General features: G+C 34.3%; 1 protein-coding gene across 1 annotated transcript in view; it reads left to right on the top strand.

The window, feature by feature from the left end:
- GRM5 (glutamate metabotropic receptor 5) overlaps window positions 1–16,972 on the top strand; it is a 668,354-nt gene that overhangs the window by 537,436 nt on the left and 113,946 nt on the right. Inside the window, exon 6 of the mRNA XM_087433566.1 lies at window positions 2,682–2,917. Coding sequence (XP_087289692.1) covers window positions 2,682–2,917 — 236 coding nt within the window. The remainder of the gene's footprint in view (window positions 1–2,681; window positions 2,918–16,972) is intronic.

The following is a 16,972-nucleotide window of genomic DNA, read 5'->3' as shown; positions in this document are numbered from 1 at the left end:
TCATTCCTTACTTAGAGATACCTTATCAATCATCTTAATGCAAATCTTAAGAGCACTTTTTATGGAAATGTTAATATTTAATAACCTGAAGTCAGTACAGCACCATCTAACTTAGCTAGCATGAGATGAACGTTCTCAAGACACATGGCAGATCTTCCCAAATAACTTTAAATAGAATAACCCTGTCTTGTCACATAGATATAGGAATTTTCTGTTTACACACAAACTCCTTTATGACTTTTATTTTGCTATTGAATGAAAACATCTGGAACAAAATTATTTTAAACATAACTCTAACTTATGGGCTACTAATAAAACATCATCTTTTGCTAAATTCTTAAATGTAGAGAAGAGATTTATAACTGAAAAAAAAGAAAAGCTAAAGAACATAATGAGAGATGAGTAAATTAACAGCTCTGGGCCTGACACTTTTCTTTATGGAAATATTACCTCCAAAAAAGTTTATCAAGACAGGCTTTTTACAATTTCCATTAAATTCGATGAATGAATTGTGAAGGGTAAATTGGACCCATTATAATCTTACATTTCTTATGTAATATTCATAATCAGAGTGTTACATAAGTGCAAGCTACCTTATGTTAACAAAAGGAGCAATTTAAATACCCACTTCCTTGGAGAATGGGGCTCTGCTTGTCAGACAGAGCTTCCTGCCCCATTTGCAGCACGCCTATGCATCTTCTCAAGTGCCAGTGAGACCCACACTCTCATATCAGTGATATAATAAACCCTCCAAAACAGAGGAGAAAATGAGGCAAACAAGCCCATTTCATTTCAACTTGCCAGCTTTAAATAAAATCTTCTGCAGCTGAAAATGAGACACTTAAGGAAAGATAACATGTGAAGAAATTCAACATTGGGACAAAACATATTGCGTTATTATTTTTTTCCTGATCTGCTACAAAAGGTTTTGAAATTGCACCGCAGATAAATTTTAATGAAATACCTTCTTGTCCAAGAGGACTTGGAGGAAAAAATGGTTTATTTTGCTTATTTTTTTCTCCTCTTCCACCCACTAATTCCTTAGGAAATATCTCAAGTTATCTCAAGCCCCTATGGTATCTTAATGACTAATCTATGACCTTTGGAGCAACTCTTATTATCAATTTTTAAGTCAGAGTTGATATAACAGACCATACTGAAAAAACTAAATGCTTTTTGTTGTACTTATTTTAATTAATTACTTACATAATACTTTTCCTGGCACTGATTTTATATGCCAAATATTGGAGCATGCTCTCTGCCTACACACACACACAAAGTATAAAGGACAAAAATGCATTTGAAGGAAGATAAAAAGAAATTAACATTCTGGTAAATAGAAATATCTTAAAATTGATGAGGTAAACAATGATTGTTAATGTAAATCCTTTCCCTCACCATTTCCCCAGTGCCCACTCCCCCCAATGCAGCTTCCCTCCAAACACTTTCCTGCTTTGCATGCAGGAGGCTCCATTCTGTTCTTCCCTTCAACTCTCTCCATATCCCTTCTCTTCCCTTATTAGTGTTACTTATTTTCATTGTTAAACTTTCCCTTGACTTTCATTATCTTTCCTGAAAGAGCACTAGCACCTCTTCAAAGGAAAGACAGCACCACTGGGTCTGAGCAAATAACATAGCACAAGTTGCGCGTGTTCCAATGGGATAGAGGATGGGAAAAGTCAGTCTCTTTTTCCCTGAGTGCCCCAATGCATGCCCAAATTTGATATAGACATCTTTTCATGTCTTTTATTTCTGATGTTGTGTCTCATGTATTTTCCAAATAAGCTTAGAATACTTTCCCTATTCTGTTATACTCTCTTGTACATTATAACATGACCTCTCTGATTTCAAACTCTTTTATTGTAAAATTCCTAGATTACTTTGAGTGATCAGTGCATAGAATGACAGTGATGTTGAGGAGTCTGATCCCTGTCACCATCCTTGATGGCCCATTGTTAAGAAGTTCTTTCAGTCACTCTAAGTGATTCCATATTTCCTAAACATGATTTCATATGTATATTTTAAATGTGTTAGAGAAATGCCATAGGATAAGAAATGCCATAGGATAAGAGTTTATGGAGTATGGGCCACAAGGACGTCAGTTTGAGGTTCTGACAAATCAACATTCAATAGAATGACCATAATCAGCAAGTTTTTAACCTCTCTATAATTTGCTTGTAAAATGTAAAAAATAAATAAATAAATATCATGTCATAAGATGGTTAAATTAATGATAGGTGTGTTTTAGAAATGCTTTTCACTCTTATTTTATGATCATTATAATGACTATTATAAAGTGAAGGAAAAGAATGTATTTAAAGTTAACTTGATCTAGCTATTAAATGTTCAGTAAATAGAGTGAATGGTGATATTATGCAGCTTCCATGGATATATTATATTTTGCAATCAGTAAAATTCTGCCAAAAGCCTTAGGTTATTCTCTGCAGTTCAAGGTAAGTGAGGTTGGTGCCTTCCAGCACTCTTTGACCCAGAGTTCCCACTGTATTTTGCACTTTTTATTCTAACAAGCTGCTATCTCAATAATCATGTAGGTGTAATGTAGGACCATAGTGTGGCCTGAGTAGCCATTTAATGACTAATCTTTTAGAAAGGAAAGCAAATGGAATCATTTGCTTAGAAGATACCTGTTCTAAGCTGAGGGGTTTTTTGTTTCCCCACAGTGATGGCTGGGCTGACAGGTATGATGTGACAGATGGATATCAGCGAGAAGCTGTTGGTGGAATCACAATCAAGCTCCAATCTCCAGATGTCAAGTGGTTTGATGATTATTATCTGAAGCTCCGGCCAGAAACAAACCTCCGAAACCCTTGGTTTCAAGAATTTTGGCAACATCGTTTTCAGTGCCGCCTGGAAGGGTTTGCACAGGAGAACAGCAAATACAACAAGACTTGCAACAGTAAGCAGATATATTGTTTCATTTAATGTGGATAAGGCTAAAGCTCCTATTAAGGTAAACTGTGTTATGGAGATAGTGACTGTAATCTGTTAGAGAAGAGGACTCTTACATAAACAGAGTGGGTATTGCTACTTATAGTGACAAATGGGTTTTATTCCCACTCAGAAAAACATATCAGAGCAAATGTTTACTCTACTGAGATTTCAAACAATTCAATTGTCTATATTTATATCATTCAAGAAATTGGCACTGTGCTAAAAAGGTAATGTGAGCTCCAGAGAGGAACTATTCTTGACATCCTTGAAGACAAGAACTACACTCTACTCATTTCGATTATCTTAGCAGTTAGCACAGAGTGAGGCACATAGTAAGGGTTTCATCTATGTCTGAAGAATGAATGAGTGAATGTTGAAGGACGAAGCCAATTCCTATTTCCATCAGTAAACTATAAGATAGTAGCAGGGATTTGCTATGTATAATTATGATGTTTCAGGAGACATAACCTGTCAGAGCCATTCATTCAGTCATTCAACAAGTACTTATAAGGGTTTACAATGTACCAAATATTGCTTTAGCTGTAAGGGTACCAAGATGAGGAAAACTAGTTCCTGTCCTCAAAGGGTTTAGTGTCTAGTAAAGGAGATAAGTCATGCCAACAAAAATTGCAATTCAATGTTGTAAGTGATATAATATAGGTTAAACAAAGGGTTTGGTTAATATTATTTGTAGCACATCCAAAGGGAATCTTGACTCTACTAATGAGGTAGGGCCAATAATGATATGTATGTCAATGCCTGCAAAGGTTAAGGTCTGTTAAAGTTGATAAGGGATTTGTTGAGACTGACTTATCCCACATTGTGTCACAAAAATCCCATATGCATTTGTATAGGAATAAAATGTTTCAATTAGTGGTATAGGTGCCTTTATCCCTGATGCAGGAACACAAGAGTGCATTGGGGCAGTGGGTTTGAAATCCTGGCCCATGAACCAATTCCATTCCACAGAGAAGTTGTCGTATACCAGCACTAAAGTGAGGAAATAGGAACAATGTAGTAAGTTTTTCATAATGCATTTTCCCCCTGAGTTCATGTTCATCCTATGTTTTTTAATCAGTTCATTCTTTTGTGAAATGAAGAGGTAGTAAATGGTGATTTGTGATTGTTTTTAAATGTCAGTACTTGGTAAAAAAGACCTTGGCAAACTTGTCTGTTCCTATTTGGGTAGTGGGGGAGAGGGATGCTGGAGTGTAGGATATTGTACTGGTCAATGAAATCCAGAAACATGGTGTGAGACCATGTTTGCTTCTCTCTCCCTTCAGATCCTGCTAACTGCTGTCCAAAACCTTCCAAAACCTCATTCATTTCCTTTGTTTTTAATTTTTATTTTCATGAAAAAATGTGTATGAATAAAAAGCATTGTGACTGATGTTTCACAATTTCAATTTTCATAGCTAATTTCATATTTTTCACAGTTCTACCTAGTTTCTGAAGGACACAGATTTCTTTCCTCTCTTGAGATTTGGGAAGCATATGCCTCTCTGTGTTCCGATTGTATGACTGTGTACAGATTACTATGTGTAGCTACGCTGGAGGAGTTATAAAGGATGAGCAGTTAATCTGATCTCATCTCCAGTTCCTCTTTACTAAGGAGTGAGTGACATCCCCTAACCGGTGTGGCTAAGGGAATTTTTCCAGTTGGTCCTCACCCTCTTCTGTACTAATATTTTTCTTTTCCCACTCCTTTTTATCTGTAATATCTTCTCCTTGAAATAACTCTTTGTTTCTCTGACTCTTTTTTTTATTTTTATTTTTTGCTGGAGATCTTACTTAGATATAGTCTTGAAAAATCTTTAATTGATTTCCATGAAAACATTATTTCTTTGGCAATTGTTCTGCAAAATCCTCCCTCAGAACCTGTTGCTGTAGCTCTCTGTCTCTCATATGAGCACCTGATGTGATTTTTGTGCTGAGTCTGTTCCTTACTCTAGTACTGGGAAGCACTCTTTAGTCCTCCCTTGGAATCTTATCTGACAACAGATGTCATTTTGTACATAAATATGGACACTTACATGTAATATTTCTGTTATTCTTCTCAATGAGGAAAGTACTATTATTAGCCTCATTTTAAAGATACCAAAACCAAGATTTAGAGAGACAAAATAACTTGCTCAAGGTCACATAACTGTTAAACACTGGAACTTAGGATTGAACTCAGATTTGTCCAGAGTTTAACCAATATGCTATACTTTATACTAAAGAGGTAGACTATATTAGAGGTTAAAAAAATCAGCATCAAATTTGCATTATCAAAAATACAAAAAAGAAAAATAAATCTTAAAATTATGCTGAATAACTATAGAATGCAATAATAGATAACCAAATATTCAATCCCCTCTACTTTTAACCATATTTCCTTATTTACCTAAATATCCTTTTAACATCTCAATCCTCATCTTCAGAAAGGCCCGAGGTAGTTTATTCACATCTATAACACTACTGAATATGACTAGTGTTTTCCTAAATATAATGTACTTAAGCCCTTTCATCAAGCAGTGTGCATAAAACAACCATTTTGAGTTGGAGTGGTAAGAAATATCAGGAGTTGATAATTCATATCAGACAAGAAACCTTCACCATATTCACTGTCTATAGTACCTTAAACCTAATAATAGTTCGATAAGCAAAATGGCTTGACCCAAAAAGTGGAAATACCCAGAGCTGAATTACTGCTTATTTTTCTTAGGAGCTTCTTGGAAGGCAAAGTATAAAAGCTAGGAGAGGTATCTAAATCTAGTAGGCTAGAATTAGTAGCAGCCTTATAGAGAATCAAATGTTTAAAAGCTATGAGTAACCAGAAAGTTTAAGGAAAACTCCTAACCTTGAACAAGTAACAAAACTATCCTGGAAATAGACCAACTGCTAGAAATTAATTCTGAATAGATTACAAATAAGTGATTTTTTTTATCTGATGGAAAACCAATGTGACTAATAACAGCACAATGTTAATGGCAAAACCACTAATGCTACTTTAGGTACAATTTTCCAAGAACAATTTACTTTTTCTTTAGACTAATGATTTATAATAACACGTGGATAGCAGTCTTTCATACAGACTCTTCCAATTTCTCACTAAAGTATTGATGAATACATCAATAACAAAAGCAAAACAAAAGAAAACTCATGAAACAGCAATCTTAACCAAGAATGACAGCCATCAGAGTACCAGTGCCTAGAGGACTTCCACTAAATAGCATAAGATCTATGAAATCAGATATTGGGGCAACTGGTTAACTACTTAGAAAAAAAGTTGATGGAGCCTCATTTCACAACATGCATGCATGTGAACACACACACATACACACATAGACACACCAATGAGTAAAGGAGTTAAGTGTGAAAAAGAAACTACTGTAGGAGGATAAGGAAGGTTTTAGTTTTACTCAGAAAAAGAGTGATAGAGTATATGAGAATGGGAATATTTGGTGGTTTTGATTAAGGTAAAATTTTAAAGGCCTTGTGTTAAGAACATAGTAAATGAAGATAAAAGGAAAAAAAAGGTGGAAAATATGACAATCTAAATATTGATTTTATTACAAGAAAAACTCATACTTTATAATATAAATATTAAAAAATACATAAATGTACAATGTATATCTTGGCAGATGCTTCATAGAACAATTAGAAATAAGTAATAAACATAAGAAAAATTTCACTCTCATTGTTAATCTTAAAAATATGTGTTCTTCTTTTTATCTTTCTATATTTTCCAAACATTCTAAAATGAGGATAAGTTATTTCTCATCCAAAAAACAAAAGCAAAAATAACATTTTCAAGTTAGCATTTTAGGACACACACACATATTTAAGGAAGGCACTTTCATTTACCTGGGGGGGGTGTGTTTGTGTTGTGGATAATATATTTATAGTATTGTGCATAAAATACACAAATCTTAAGTGTACAACTTGATGAATTTATATATATATCTGTAACTACCACCCAAAGCAACAATATCAGAAAATCCCCTCATACCCAATCCTAATCAATAACATACCCCTTTAACGTGAATTCTTTCAATGCCTGTTAGTTTTGTATATTCTTGTACATTGTACAAATGGAATCTTACATTACTTACTTTTTTGTGTCTGGCCTTTTCCCCTGAAAATACTATAGTGAGGTTCATCTCTGTTGTTGCATGTATCAGTAGTTTATTCTTTTTTATCGCTGTGTAGTATTCCTTTGTATCAACATACTAGAATCTTTGTATCAGATCTCCTATAGATGGACATTTGGATTATTTACAGTTTTAAGTATTATAAATAAAACTTTTATGAACATTCTTATACATACCTTCCGGCAAACATATATCCTAATTCCTCTTAGATGTATACCTAGTAATGGAATTGCTAGGTCATAGATTAAGCATATGTTTAGCTTTAGTAGATGTTGCCAAGGAGTTTTCCAAAGTAATTGAACCAATTTATACTTTCACTGAAATGTATGAGAGTTCAAGTTGCTCTGTACCCTTGTCAACACTTGGTGTTATCTTTTTTATTTTAAACATTCTGTGAGTGTGTGGTTGTACCGTATTGTGATTTTGGTTGGCTTTTCCATTATGTATTATGAAGTTGAGCTCCTTTTCATACGCTTATTGGAAATTTAGGCATCCTCTTTTGTAAAGTGTCTGTTCAAGTTTTTTGCATGTTTCTTTGACTTGAAGGTAATATCTTTTTTAAGAGTTCCACATAGAGTGTGGATATGAGTCCTTTGTTAGATATCTATATCATGATAATTGACCAGTTGGAGCGTAGCTTATTACTATTTCCTATTTTTCTCATTTGCTATTTGTTTTCTATTTGTCCAATTTATTCTTTAATTCTTTATTCCTCCTTCTTTACCACCTTCTTTTGGACTAATCAATAATTTTTACTATTCTGTTCTATCACCTCTCAACATTTTTGTTTCATCTCTTAGTATAATTAATTTAGGGTCATCAATAGAAATTACTAAATGAATTCTTAAACTATTCTAAGTTGATTCTTGTTTACATTCAAGAGCCTTGCAAATATTTGTCTAATTACACCCCCGTACTTTTTTTTGCTATTGTCATATACTTTTATGGGTATTATATATACTACAGGGCTTTGTTATAATTGTTGCTCTAAATGGTCAACAGTCTTATATTTACCCACCCCAGTGTTCTTCATTCATCTTTTACTTCCTTGCTTTCCTCTGTGATTCTTTCAGCCTGAAGAATTTCCTTTAGTATTTTTTGAAATGTAGGTCTACTGCCAACAAATTATATCAGCTGTCTTTTCTGAGAATATCTTTATTTCACCTTTATTTTTGAAGAATATATTCACTGAGTACAGCATTCTACATTGGCAGGTTTTCTTTTGTTGAGGTTTTCTCTTTTTTTCAGATTGTTTTTTCTTTAAAAACAGGATTCCTTTTTTTTTGAGATTTTATTGACAAGTTAACCATCATTCTTAATGTTGTTCCCCTGTTGGCAATATGTCTTGTTTTCTAGGCTTTTAGGATTACTTTTTTTTTCCTAAGTTTTTAGTTTACTATGGTGAGACTAGGTGTGATTTCCCTTGTACATTTCTTTGTTAGGGTTTTCAGAGCTTCTTAAACCTATGGATTAAAGATTTATGTCTGTTTTGAAAAATTTCTAGACATTATTTCCTGAAACATTCCTTCTGCCACATTTCTGTCTCTGCTCCTTCTGGTACCCAATTACACCTATGTTAGATCATTTGACTATGTCACACATTTGACTTTTTCTGTGGGCTCTCTTTCATATCTTTTTTTCTCTCTGTACTTCAGTTTGACTGTTCTTCTATTATTCTGTTTTTGATTGCGCTAATCATGTCTTCTCCTATGTCCAGTCTGTTGTTAACTAAAATAAAACGTTCTTAATTTCAGAGTTGGTGCTTTAGAGTCCCAGAATGCCCTTTTAATTCTTTTTATAGTTTCAATTTTTCTGTTGAATTTCTCCTTCTCATCCATTTTTTCAATCCTTTAACTCTATTTCCTTAAACATATTGATTATAGCTATTTTCAGGTCCTTTTCTCTAATTCTAACATCTGGATCTTCTGTCAGTCTACTTCTATTGACTGATTTTTCTTAGTTATTGGTCACATATTATGCTTCTTGACACATCTATAATGTGTTTTCTTTTATGCCAGACACTGAGTATAAAATAACCATAAAGATTGAATTTATATTATTTTCCCTCAGTGATGGTTTGCCTTTTCCAGATTCCAAGAATTGAGATGGGGTAGGTTGCGCATAAGATAGAAGCAGTCAACCTCTGGTTAAAAATGTCTTTATGGGATGATTGGCATGGAACTTTAATTGAGAATCTAGTGAGTATATTCCTTGCCCCAGATAACTGACTCAGTCAGACTTTTACTATTTTTGAGCTTTGCTCTCCAATCTCCTGCACCATGCTGTTTCTACATTTGACATGTGTCTTGAAGAAAAGACATATTGAAGTTTGAGCAGTCTCCATTCCTCAAGTGGGGCTTTTCTTCCAAATATTACAAAGCAATGGGAGATTTCATTCTTCCCCTTCAAAATCTTAAGCCTCTCATGCAGTCCCCAGAATCAGCAAATAAATCATGAGGGAAAATGGCCACCATGCATTTAGGGCTCCTGGAGTTTATAGATTGACATATCAGATCATTTCAATATCCAAAAGTATTTCTGGTTTCTCTTTTTTCCACAAATGTCATATACTAGGTGGAATTACACTTCCTCCTCCCCCAGCCACAATTCATGTTCTTTCCCAAACCTCAGAATGTGACTTTAGAAATAGCATCATTGCAGATCTAATTAGTTAGAATGAGGACATACTAAAGTAGGATGGGCTTTTAATCCAATATGACCAGTGTCTTTATAAAAAGAGGAACACTGACAGAAACAGAGAGTCACACAGGGAAAACGCCATGGGAAGACACAGGCAGAAACTGGAGTGATGCACCATAAAGCCAAGGAATGACAAGGATTAACGGCCACGACCAGAAGCTAGGAAGAGGCAAGGAGGGATTCTACTCAGAGTCTCTGAGGGAGCATGGCCCTGCTGACACTTTGATTATGGACTTCCAGCATCCAGAACTGTGAGAAAATACATTTCTGTTGTTTTAAGCCACCTAGTTAGTGGTACTTTGTTATGGTGGAGGAAAGTAATGTCTCTTCATTCAGACCAAGCTAGATTATCAGTTTGGGTCCAGAACCTGCAGACACCCTCAGACAATAAAGCAGCTAACGATACCTGCCCACTTTTGCAAGTCTCCTCTCTTTTAGTTCATTTTGTCTTCGTTGCTGCCACACATCTTCACTGCCTTTAAAATTTTTTATTTGTGCACTTCTTTGGTCTTTTGAAGTGATGCAGCAAAAGAATTTTCCTTTGCTTTCTTCTCCATCCTACCTAACACCAGAAGTTCCTCCTTTACTCTTTATTCTTAGTTCTCACCACCCCGGCAACCCCAATTTTGATGTATAAATAAAGCCTGTCACTTATAATGTCTAAAATGTTTATACTTTTGTTAATTTTGGTTTTATTTTTAAATGTTTAAAAACTGAAATCAAAATATTACTGTAGCCTTTAAGTGTTTTAACTATGTGGTATTGTTAGAATCCAGGTTTATATACTGTTAACAGTGAGCCTGATTTCAGTAAGTTTTACGTAAATTTCACAGTTACATTAAACTTAAATTAGAAATTAAAAGTATTAAAAACGTAATCTAATTCTTCGCTTAGATAACCCTGTAATAAAAGCTACAGAGAATTAAATTAAACTGTTTTCTAATAACTGTATGCTATTCTATTTTTGAACCAATATAAGGACCCATTTCCTTTACAGTTATCACCCATTGACATTCATTTACCGTCTCCTTTCTATGATTTCTCACTGTCAGCTCTAGTAACTTCCAGAGGTGTCATTTATGACATTAACACACAAACGTTCTCACCTGCATGTCCTGAGGGCACCTTAAACTTATATATCTAAAGCTAACCTCATTATAACTTCTACAACCACAGCCCCAAACTTTGAGTTCTTCCTTTTTGCATCTCCAGTTTAAGTAAATGAGGCACTTATCTACCCTGTCTCCCAAGATGCAGGAGTAAGTGATCCTCACTTAATCCCCTTCTTTCCTCTTCACAGCCAACTGGTGACCAAATACTGTTAATTCTACTGTTTGAACATCTTCCACATCTGTACCCTCCTTTTCATTGCTGCCTGAATTAAAATCTTTACACCACTTTTGTGGTTTAGTTCTTCATTATCTCTCACCTCAAGTATTAGAATAGTCTCCCTACTTAATCTTCTTTTTGACACCAGCTTCTTCCTCTTGCATCTTATGCTGAAAACTAGTCCCAAAGGTGTCCATCTAAAGAACAAATCTCATCATGTTATGCCCATTCTTAAAGGTTTCCTTGGTCTTCCATATCTACAGAAAGGAATCCCAACTCCTCTGCTCCAGTCAAAATTCTTGAAATTGGTCATTTACATTTTCAAGTCTCGTCTTCTATTCCTTAAACCCATGAAATCTGTGCTCCAGCCATGTCACAGATTGTGATCTTCCGTTTTAGGGTGGCATGCCCACTGAAGTCCTCATACTTTCTCACATGCTAAGTCTTGCTCAGTGAAAAGTCTACCTCAAGATATTTGTCAGTTCCACTGAGCTTATATTCTCACGGTTTCCAATAACTCCACTTTCCTGTTCTCAAAGAAACGGTTTCCCTCACATTTCACTTCCTGTGCCTTTTGGCTTCTTTTTGTCACATATACCAGTCCAGATATTGAACACAGCTCTTCCACTCCTTTATTTTTACGCCACCAAGTAACCACTCACACGAGCATCTATGTGTGTTCCAAGCTACTGTCAAGAAAATGAAGAGGAGATAAATGGGTTCAGAGCAAGATAAAAGTACTTTGGCCATGAGAGCATTTCTGGGGTTCCAGTAATGTTCCATTTCTTGAGCAAGTGGTGGTTACTAGTATGTGTTTATTTTGAGAAAAATTAATGTATAGTTATGATTTTTGCTCTTCTCTGTGTTAATGTTTTACTTTAATAAGAATTTACCCTAACAACCATCCCCCTCCAAATAAAAGTCTGATGGTCACTATATCCAGTCTAACATTTTTTCCAATCCAATTTTTCCACAGTATTCTCCCACACACACTCCCACCCCACACACCAGCTTTCTTTTTGCCACCATGTTGCTTGATCTCTCTCCTTTTCTTTCTCTATAACCCTTACCTCCTTTATTCTAAATATTTCTACACCCCAAAATAAATACCTCTCCATTTCACATGCAGAGCTGTTCAGCTGTTTCTGTGTTTTCTTGTCTCCTTCAAAACTCTACCCTTGGAAAGGAGGTGCTCACCTTTTGAGCCCAAAGCTGCTGCTAAAGTTACTTTGCCACACAGAAGGTCATTTACTCCATAGAAAAAAATGATCCCATCCCCACAGAGCATAAAGCAGCTACAGCAATATAATTTTTTCCACTATATTACACCAACATATAAATAGAATTTTCGCATTGTTACATCAGCATGTAAACATTTCATATTCACCTTTCTCAATGAAATTATAAATTTCTCAAGGATAAAAGCTGTCTTACTCATCTCTGTTTTCCAAATTCCTAGCGCGATGCCTTGTATATAGGAAGTATTTGATAAACATTGTTAAATAAATGTGACTTTATTTCTCTTAGACCTAGGTAGTGTTACAATGGCTAGAGGATCTAAAAATGTAGTTCCCAATCTGTGGATCCCAGTCACCCAGGGGTCACTATCAATTTGTTGACTGGGTGTAGAGTTCTTATGTGGTTAAGCATTGTCAGTAGACTGAACTATACCTTGCATAACCTTTTGTGAACATGTGTGTATTTATACATGCATATACCTTATTTTTATGCACAAGCTGTTGCAGTTAACAAATTATAAATTAATGTTTTTAATTACCAAAATCTAGTAGTTTATTGCCACCATGTGTTTTCTATATCAAAAGATACTAAAAGTACAAATAACATTTATGGAGTGTGTGGAATTTTTTGACATTAAAGGGATTTCCTATATTCAAAAAGGTTGGTTCCACTAGCTTGGAAGTATTTCTTTTCCCTTTCTGTTACAGTAAGTTTCCATCTAGAGATGTCCACATTCTTTCTGATGAATATGTTTCATGAGGATTTCAGGGGGGTTAGTTAAAGGATACTTCCTTATGCATCAGATGTTTTTTCTGCTATCTTGTTTGCTTTAAAAATGCTTATTAGTGCTTTAGCCATTGCTCAAAACACTTCAGCATCCCTCAGTCTGAAAATATGACTGGAAAAGCCAAAACAGTGCATTGAGAGGAAATAATTGTCTGGGTGAGAGTATCTGGGCTATAGGAAAAGCATCTCAACAGCCAAATAAAATGAACTAAGTGCCACAGCCAACCCCTAGATTAGAGATTCTTCACACTGGCATATATTGACATTTCCAAGATTGCATTTGGAAAGAAAATTAATCCAGTGTGAAAAAAAGAATCCATGGTTATGTATATTGGGATTATTACATTCTGTATCCATTTTTTAGAGATTAATAATGTACATCAACACATTGGAAAAGGACCAATCCTGTTGTAAAAAATTTCAATATCTTTCTTTAATCCAGCATCTCCTTTTTTTGTTTTGCTATGAACGCACCCTCTTACGTAACACTGAGCACCACACTTCTCTATGCTAGAACAAGATTAATAACCATACATTGAAGAAGAAATTTGATCACATTATCCTAGTGTATGTTGAGCAGAGCCCATTTCTGTCTTTATGTCAGCCAAAGAATTAATTAGAATTTGATGTGACAGTTTTGGCTTAATACAATTCTTGGATTTTTTTACTTTTTGATACTTTTCATTGCCAGGGGGAAAAAAATTCTCCATCTTGGAGTCTGCTTTAAGGAAATGGAACATAGAGCCAGATCAAGGTCCCAGATACTGACATATCAAAGTTTTGAGAAACATAATCTGTCACATTTCTTATTTGAATTCCAAAGTTTAAGAAATGAGAGTAAGTATCTATCCAAGTAAGTGTTAGTGCATGTAATTTTCTGCGATGAATATCCACCATCAAAAAGTACTCAAAGAGATTCCCAGAAGAAAGCCCTTGCATTAGAAACTGAAAATGTTTCCAAACTCTTAAGACACTGGAATTGGAACCCAAGATGTATTAAAGATATTTAAAATAACCAAAAACAGACCTGACAAGCTTGCTGAATCAGTCACTTAAGGCATACAGGTGCACTGTAAAAAGCATTGGATTTAGACCCAGAAGATCTGTGTGTAAAGAAGCTCAACCTGTAGCCACTACTAGTCCTCTCTGAGTTTCAGTTTTTTCATGTGTAAGATGGGGATGATTGTTAAAAATAATACCTAACTCACAAGACTCTAGTGAGGCTTAAATATGATGATATATGGGAAGACACTTAAAGACATGACGGGAAAATACCTGTGTCCACAAAGATGAAATAATAGAGACTGAATTTACTCTCCTGCTTGAAATAACAACAGCCATATATATATGTGTGTATATATATATACACACATATAACACAACAGTTTTCAAGACACTGGACATCAAGCAATGAAGGGCAGTTATTCTTAAGAGACAAGAAATAAATGAGGGGAGCCCTCTGAGTTAAGAAGATAGAACTGAGAGTTCAGAGAGACCAAGAAAGCTAGAGTTTGCAGAGCACAGGAACAAAGAGGAGAGAGCTGCATGGAAAGAGAACTCTGGAGATCTGCAGAGGCTCCTTCTTGAGTGCTCAGCTGAGTATTGATCAATACATGCATGTGAGGATAACACTTGAGACCTGGGAAAGAACCACCCCAAGGGATTAGAGAGAACAGTGCTCCTGGCACCCATATGGGACAAGGACCCGTGCCTGTCCCCAGCAGTCAGACTGGAAAAACTTACAATTCAGAGGGCTAAAGCAATACTTAGGGGAAATTTTATAGTGTTAATTGGCTATATTAGAAAAGAAAAATATCTCAAATCAATGACCTTAACAAAGTTGGAAAACGAAGAGCAAATTAAACCCAAAGTAAGTAGAAGAAAGGAAGTAATAAATAAGAATGAAAATCAATGAAATATAAAATAGAAACATAATAGAGAAAATCAATGAAGCTTGGTTCTTTTAAAAGATCAATAAAATTGAAAAACCAGATTGATCAGGAAAAGAGAAAAAATACAAATTACCAATATCGGGAATGAGAGAGGTAATATCATTACAGAGTCTACAGGTATGAAAAGGAAAATAAAGAAATATTTAAAAAACAACTTTATCCAATAAATTAGTCAACTTAGATAAAATGGAGAAATTCCTTGGAATGCACAAACTACCAAAGTTCACTGAAGAATAGACAACCTGAATAGTCCTATATCTATTAAAGGAATTAAATTTGTAGTTAAAAACTTTCCCACAAAGAAAACTCCAGGCCAGATGGCTTCACTGGTGAATTGCTACCAAATATTTAAGGAAGAACTGTTTTAAATTCTACGTAAACTCTACCAGATAGTTAAAGAGTCAGGAATGCTTCCCAATTCAATCAATGAGGCAAGCATTACCTTGATACCAAAACCAGACCAAGATATCACAAGAAAAGAAAACCACAGACTAACATACCTCATAAAAATTGGTGTAGATATTCTAAACAAAATTTTAACAAATCATATCCAATAACATATTAGAAGTATAATATATCATGGCCAAGTAGAATTTATCCCAAAGTATAATGTTGATTTAATATGCAAAAATTTTGATCAATGTAATTTATTGTATTAACAACTTATAAATTGTTAAAAATGTCAAAACTTAATATTAATTTCTGATAAAATTCTCAGCCAACTAGGAATAGACAGAAACTTCTTCAACCTAATAAAAAGATTTCTCCCTATAATCAGGCAAGGAGTTTGGCTGTTAGCGCTACAAGTTCTAGTCAGCGAAATATATATCAAATAAAGAAATAAAAGACATCCAGATTTGAAACAATAAAGTAAAATTGTCCTTATTAACAGATGACATGATTGACTATCTAGAAAATCTGACAGTATCTATAAAAAAAGTTCTGGTGTGTTCTTAAGTTTGCAACATACAAGATTAATATACAAAAATCAATTGTATTTCTATATGATACCAGTAAATAATTAGAGAGTGAAATAAAAAATGAGTACCATTTAAAATAATATTAAAAATATTAAATACTCCAGGATAAATCTGGCAAAAGATGTGAAATCTTTATGCTGAAAACTATAAAACATTGCTCAGAAAGTTAAAGAAGATTTAACTAAATGGAGAGAGATATTGTGTGCATAGATCAGAAGACTCAATAATGTTAAGATGTCAATTCTCCCAAAATTGCTCTACAGATTCAAAGAATTCCAATCAAAATCTTATAGTCTTTTTTAGTGGAAATTGACTAAAAATTTTTTATGTAAATACAACGGACCTGGGATGCTCAAAACAACTCTGAGAAAGAATAAAGTTGGTGGATTAAAACTACCTGATTTCAAAACTTATTCTAAAAATAGATTAACCAAAACAGTGTGGTATCAGCATAAATACAGACAAATAGATCAATTGAATAAAATAGAGAATTCAGAAAGAGACCCACATGTATATGGAAATCTCGTTTTGACAAATGTGCACAAGTAATCCAGTGGAGAAAGAATAGGCTTTTTAACAAATGGTACTGGATAATTTGGATATCCATATCCTCCCTCTCCCACCCAAAAATTCAATCTATGCCTCTCAACATATATAAAAATTAACTCAAAATCAATTTTAGATCTAAATGCAAAACCTAAAACTATAAAAGATCTACAATTAAAAAAAATGAAAACCTCTTTGTGACTGTGTTTGGGAATATTTCTTATATGTGATCCCAAAAACACAATCAATAGAAGAACAAATGGTTAAATTGGACTTCATCAAAATTAAAAACTCTTCTCTTCAAAAGATGCTGCAAAGATAATGAAAAGCCAAGACTGAGAGAATTTGCAAA

The sequence above is a fragment of the Ceratotherium simum genome, chromosome 7 (assembly GCF_057802395.1).
Source record: "Ceratotherium simum simum isolate JZ-2026a chromosome 7, ASM5780239v1, whole genome shotgun sequence".
Classification (NCBI taxonomy): domain Eukaryota; kingdom Metazoa; phylum Chordata; class Mammalia; order Perissodactyla; family Rhinocerotidae; genus Ceratotherium; species Ceratotherium simum.
This window is presented reverse-complemented; position numbering and strand designations above follow the sequence as displayed.